Source organism: Peromyscus eremicus, chromosome 1 (assembly GCF_949786415.1).
Source record: "Peromyscus eremicus chromosome 1, PerEre_H2_v1, whole genome shotgun sequence".
Taxonomy (NCBI): Eukaryota; Metazoa; Chordata; class Mammalia; order Rodentia; family Cricetidae; genus Peromyscus; species Peromyscus eremicus.
This window is the reverse complement of record NC_081416.1, coordinates 54,934,792-54,940,015: the sequence shown is the minus strand read 5'-3', so window position 1 is coordinate 54,940,015 and position 5,224 is coordinate 54,934,792. Positions and strand designations below refer to the sequence as shown.

Genomic DNA, 5,224 nt, shown 5'->3' with positions numbered 1-5,224 from the left:
AGGTAAGTAGGTGGGCAGTGGGGAGACATGTCTTTTTTTTTTTTTTTTTTTTTTTTGGTTTTTTGAGACAAGGTTTCTCTCTGTAGCTTTGCGCCTTTCCTGGATCTCGCCCTGTAGACCAGGCTGGCCTCGAACTCACAGAGATCCGCCTGACTCTGCCTCCCGAGTGCTGGGTTTAAAGGCGTGCACCACTACTACCACCACCACCCCACCACCCCGCAGGACACATGTCTTTAATCCCAACACTTGGGAGGCAGAGGCAAGTGGACAGCCTGGTCTACAGAGTGAGTTCCAGGACAGCCAGGACTGTTACACTCAGAAACCTTATCTCGAGGAGAAAAATAAATAAAGAATGCAGCCACAAATCCCAGGACACAGACTGGAAAGAAACCAAAATCCTCTTTCTTTTTCTTTCTTTCTTTTTTTTTTTTTTTAATAAATTTAAGAACAATTCCATCTTTGTTTTCTCCCCAGAGCAACTAATACTAACTAAAGGGGGTATATGCCCTGGGGTAAGGGGCAGTGGGCGCTAGGAGTCATAGTCTTCTTCATCCTCTGCATCAGGTGCTGAGGGGCCAGGGGGCGCTGGGGGCAAAGGCAGAGGAGAGGTGAAGGGCATGAAGGGGGTCGGAGGGCTGCAGGACAGAAAATGGAGACAATCAGGGCATGATACTGTGCTCTGCCCAACCCACAGGCCTACTGCCATCCTCCAGAGGCAGATGTGGTACAAGCCACCCATGATATCACAGGAGCCAAGCCCCGCTAGGAGAGAAGGGCCCAGAGAGAGTACTATCCAGGTTCTCTCCCCAACTACGGTGAGAACAGACCTTCTTAGGACAGTCTCTTGTGGTTAAGGTCCCCTCCCACTCCCTAAGTCGGTCACCACCAATCACCACCACCACCAAGCAGCTAGGGAAGTCAAACTGGCTCTGAGGAGTTTGGCATGCTCCCATCTGGTGTCCCTGGGCTGCTTACCTCTGAAAGTGGGTAGGGGGGTGACTGGCTTGGGGTGGAGGCTGTGGTATCTCCTCTTCCCCATCAGTATCTGTGTCCTCAGACTCCTCCTATGAGTACACCAAGGGTCAGGGTTAATGAGAGAAGGCCTGGGCCCATCACTGGGAAGCCCAGACCCCTTGGAGAGCAGAGATAGGCCTGTCAGAATTTACACATGGAGACAGAGGTACTCAAGAGATCTGATAAGGGTAAGAGCAGGCCTCCAGGCAGTGTTGCCCAGTGCAGGCTACCTTTCCCATCAGGGAGCTGGCCTCACTCACCTCCTGTTCTGAGTCTGTCCCAGACAGCTTCTTGTCTTTGCCTTTGCTTCCGGTGCCTCCATTCTTCCTGCCACTGCTGCCTGGTTTCCGGCCCCTTCGGGAAGGTACAGTCCATCTGCCCAGAGGACTCTCTCCTCCTGTTCACCCCCCAGCCACCCCCAACCCTGTGGCCTTGGCCTTTCCCACCTATATACCTGGTCTTGGCTACCCACCTTCGAGGACCCTTGTCCCCATCCATGTGGTTATCCTCCCCATCCCCCTGCATGTCAGGCACGGATGCCACCAAGTCTTTCAAGAAGTCAAATTGCTGCTCCAGCTCAATGCACTGCTTCCTGGAAGAAGCGGGAGAGGAAGGCGTTCAAAGGGACCACTTACGGAAGGATATCAAACAGCTTTTCCGTGTCATGATACTGGAAGATGAGAAACACCCCTCCCCACTTCCACCCGGCCTCCAGGGCTTGGCTCTAGTTATTCCCTCCACCTGGAACACCTAATCCCTCCCTACCTCAGTGCAAACCCACCAAACTGGCTCAGACTCCCTGAGACTCCCACCACTCCCCCGTCAGGACGCTGCCTCATCACAAGCCCGTCCCAGCTCTGCAGCCACTCACAGGTGGGACGTGGTCATGGTTTTGGCATTTCGAGACTGGGTCACCTGGCAAGCCTTCTTCAGCAGAGACTCCAGGAAGAGCTCAAGCGCCCGGGCTGAGGGGCGTCAAGGAGAATCGGAAGAGGGGAGTACCGAAGTCCCGCCCCACGCCCCTCAGCCCAGCCAGCCCCTAGTAGGATACAGATGATGACAGGCACAGCCGCCGCCACCTTCCCAATCTCTTCGTCAGTCTGCATGATCTTCTTGATCCGCGCCTGCCGAAGGAAGGAGGCAGAGCTCGGACGCCGTGGCCTGCGTCCCTGCAGGAGGGCCGGGGGCAGCCGGGGGGTATCCCGAGAGAAGGGGGCGGGAGGCACATAGCCACTAGGGCAGGGAAGGGGGCGGGGCGTCAGGCCGCGAGCACCTAAAGGCACCCGCCCCCCCACCGGCAGGACCTGGGCCCGAGCCTCCCGGGAGTCCAACCCGCTGAGGCCCAGCTCGGCCACGTGCTCACCGGCGGAAACCGCGCGTTGTACTTCTTCTTCTTGCTTGGCATCTCGGGGCCTCTCCCGCCGCGCCGGGCCCAGCGCCGCCGCCCGCAGCCTCCCGGCTCCGGGCCTGTTCGCCGCCGGCCCGCCGCGGTTCCCCCGGGTCCTGCTGCCGCCTGCTCCGCCCCCGCCGCTACCCGCAGGGTCCTAGCGCCGCCCGTCGAAGAGCGGCTCCCCTAACCCAGAGGCTCTTTGCTTTGGGAGCCTCCGGGGCGCTGCGCGTCCTTCTCAGGGATCGCCCGCCACGCCCACCCGCCCCCAAACTTGAAGTACGAACGTTAGCCCCGCCCCCTGCGGGCCGGCTCCTCCCAGGAATCTCGCGCTGGCCCCGCCCCTTCCCCTGCAGCCCCCGCCCCCAACCGGCTGGTTCCGCCTCTGGCCCCGCCCCGTGATTGCGTTTGTCTATAAAGTTGTTGTTGAGGTGGCGGGACCCTAAGATGGCGGCGGCGGCGGCGGCCGTGGCAGGGGCGGGACGCGGCGGGGGTGGCGGCGCGGACCCCGGGCAGGAACGGAGCCGGGCCCGAAGTTGGGTTGGCGCGGAACGGAGCGAAGGCCGAAGGTGACTGCGGGGCGGCGAGAGGGGCAGCCGCGGGGCGGGGGCAACCCTTAGGCTGTGGGCACTAATGGCGGCGGGTGTGGTAGGACGGGGGCCTGGCCCTCCTGCAGGCTCTATCCAGATCAGGTTCGAGTCTGGACGCCGCCCATTGGCTCCGGATGGGCCTCTGCCCTCTTTAGGCCTCAGTGTCCCGGTCTTTAAGTGTGCCCCAAATGGATGATCGGGGAGGCCTAGCCTTCCACAGCCACCCCTGAGGGTAGGCAACGTGCGTTTTGCCTGCATCCCTTAAATGGCAGTGCCGTGCTACCTGCTGGTCTCTAGTCAAGAGGTGTAGCAGAGTCCTGTGCCAATTCGCGCTTCAGCTGTTCCACTTACTACAGACGTGACCTTGGGCAAGTCCCTTTTCTCAGAGTTTCAATTTCCTTGTTTGTAAGCAGTGAAAGTAATACTAACAATAGCGATGTGACCTCAGGCATTTTATTTTAAAGACAAATCTAGACAGGATCAGTTGTTATCCCATTGTAAAGATGAAGCAACTGAGGCACAGACGTTAAGTCTTGCCCACGGCCACACAGTTTAACGCAGTGCCTGGCACACTCTAGGACCCAGCACTTGATATTTACTTTCTCAAACCTCCTCTGACTCAGTTCCCTCACAACAGGATGGAACCAAATGAGGAGCTGGAAGAGGAGGACTCTCCAGGTGGCCGTGAGGACGGCTTCACTGCTGAGCACCTGGCTGCAGAGGCCATGGCAGCCGACATGGATCCCTGGCTGGTATTTGACGCCCGTACTACGCCTGCCTCAGAGCTGGATGCCTGGTTGGCCAAGTACCCACCATCTCAAGTTACTCGCTATGGGGACCCAGGTTCACCTAACTCTGAACCTGTGGGTTGGATTGCAGCCTATGGGCAGGGTTACACCCCCAACTCAGGGGATGTTCAAGGGCTGCAGGCAGCCTGGGAGGCTCTGCAGACCAGTGGGCGGCCCATCACACCAGGTACCCTGCGCCAGCTGGCCATCACCCACCATGTGCTCTCTGGCAAGTGGCTGATTCACCTAGCACCTGGCTTTAAGCTGGACCATGCCTGGGCTGGCATTGCCAGGGCTGTAGTTGAAGGCCGTCTTCAGGTGGCCAAGGTGAGCCCACGGGCCAAGGAGGGTGGGCGCCAGGTCATCTGTGTTTACACGGACGACTTCACGGACCGCTTGGGTGTGCTGGAGGCAGATTCTGCCATCCGTGCTGCAGGCATTAAGTGCTTGCTCACTTACAAACCTGATGTCTACACCTACCTGGGCATCTACCGAGCCAACCGCTGGCACCTTTGCCCCACTCTCTATGAGAGCCGTTTCCAGCTTGGAGGCAATGCCCGTGGCTCTCGAGTGCTGGACCGTGCCAACAATGTAGAACTGACCTAGTGGGGCCAAGTGGGAGAGACCACCTTTTGCTCCCCTGCCGGGGATGGATCCTTCTTTCTTTTCTTCCTTGTCCCGAGAAGGCCAAGCTCCCTAGCTCTGAGGACTAATTGACTTGGGAACTGTCTATACTCAGTCCCTTTGAACTTCTCTCTGCTGGGTTGACTCCAGCCCCCACAGGCTGGGGCTTGGGCTCCCTGAGGGCCGGGCCCTCAGCTGCCCTCTTTGATGCTGCTCCTGCCACTGCCCAGGACCACAGCTTGGGTGCAGACACTCAAGAAAGCCTACCCTGGCCACCTCTATCCCCTACCTACTCACCCTGCATCTCCCTTTCCTCTCCTCCCTCCTAAGGGAGAACACTTAGTGCTTCCAGTCCCTGCCCTTGGAGCCATCATAGCCCGGGTGGCAGGGACCTACAAGGACTGAGCATGCTGTTGGGGCCTATATATTCGGGCCAAGAGAGGATGCAGGGTCATGGACATAGGGCTCTCCTCCCTGCAAATTCATAGCCTGCATCACCAACATCCCTTCCCTGACTACCTTGACATGTGCCTGCTCCTGGCATTTCAATAAAACCCAGCTTGGGTCTGTGTCTTGAGTGTTTTTAAAAAATATTGTCCTGGAGCTGGGTGGCGGTGGCACACGCCTTTAATCCCAGCACTAGGGAGGCAGAGCCAGGCAGATCTCTGTGAGTTCGAGACCAGCCTGGAGTACAGAGTGAGTTCCAGAACAGGCACCAAAACTACACAGAGAAACCCTGTCTTGGAAAAAAAAAAAAAAGTGTCCTGATGGTTGCCTGCTTTGGCTCCTGAGGAAAGGCAGGGCCAGAAGAGGCAGCTCTG

At 58.3% G+C, this 5,224-nt stretch overlaps 2 protein-coding genes across 4 annotated transcripts; one reads left to right on the top strand and one right to left on the bottom strand.

Moving 5' to 3' along the window:
• Window positions 1-429: 429 nt before the first annotated feature.
• On the bottom strand, window positions 430-2,689 carry Drap1 (DR1 associated protein 1). Of its 2 annotated transcripts, none has more exons than XM_059248938.1 (7): window positions 2,378-2,689; window positions 2,066-2,138; window positions 1,886-1,979; window positions 1,487-1,606; window positions 1,275-1,389; window positions 976-1,064; window positions 430-635 (listed from the first exon to the last, which is right to left on the bottom strand). In XM_059248938.1, exons 1-7 carry the CDS (start codon window positions 2,417-2,419, stop codon window positions 530-532), a joined length of 639 nt encoding a protein of 212 aa, XP_059104921.1. In that variant the 5' UTR covers window positions 2,420-2,689; the 3' UTR covers window positions 430-529. The 2 variants fall into 2 exon arrangements, with proteins under 2 accessions (XP_059104921.1, XP_059104929.1); XM_059248946.1 differs by having other exon boundaries at window positions 431-635; window positions 1,275-1,368; window positions 2,378-2,688.
• Window positions 2,690-2,737: 48 nt separating this feature from the next.
• Window positions 2,738-4,974, top strand: C1H11orf68 (chromosome 1 C11orf68 homolog). 2 transcript variants are annotated; one of them, XM_059248928.1, is made up of 2 exons: window positions 2,738-2,970; window positions 3,615-4,131. In XM_059248928.1, exons 1-2 carry the CDS (start codon window positions 2,849-2,851, stop codon window positions 4,018-4,020), a joined length of 528 nt encoding a protein of 175 aa, XP_059104911.1. In that variant the 5' UTR covers window positions 2,738-2,848; the 3' UTR covers window positions 4,021-4,131. The 2 variants fall into 2 exon arrangements, with proteins under 2 accessions (XP_059104911.1, XP_059104902.1); XM_059248919.1 differs by having other exon boundaries at window positions 2,741-2,970; window positions 3,629-4,974.
• Window positions 4,975-5,224: the final 250 nt, after the last annotated feature.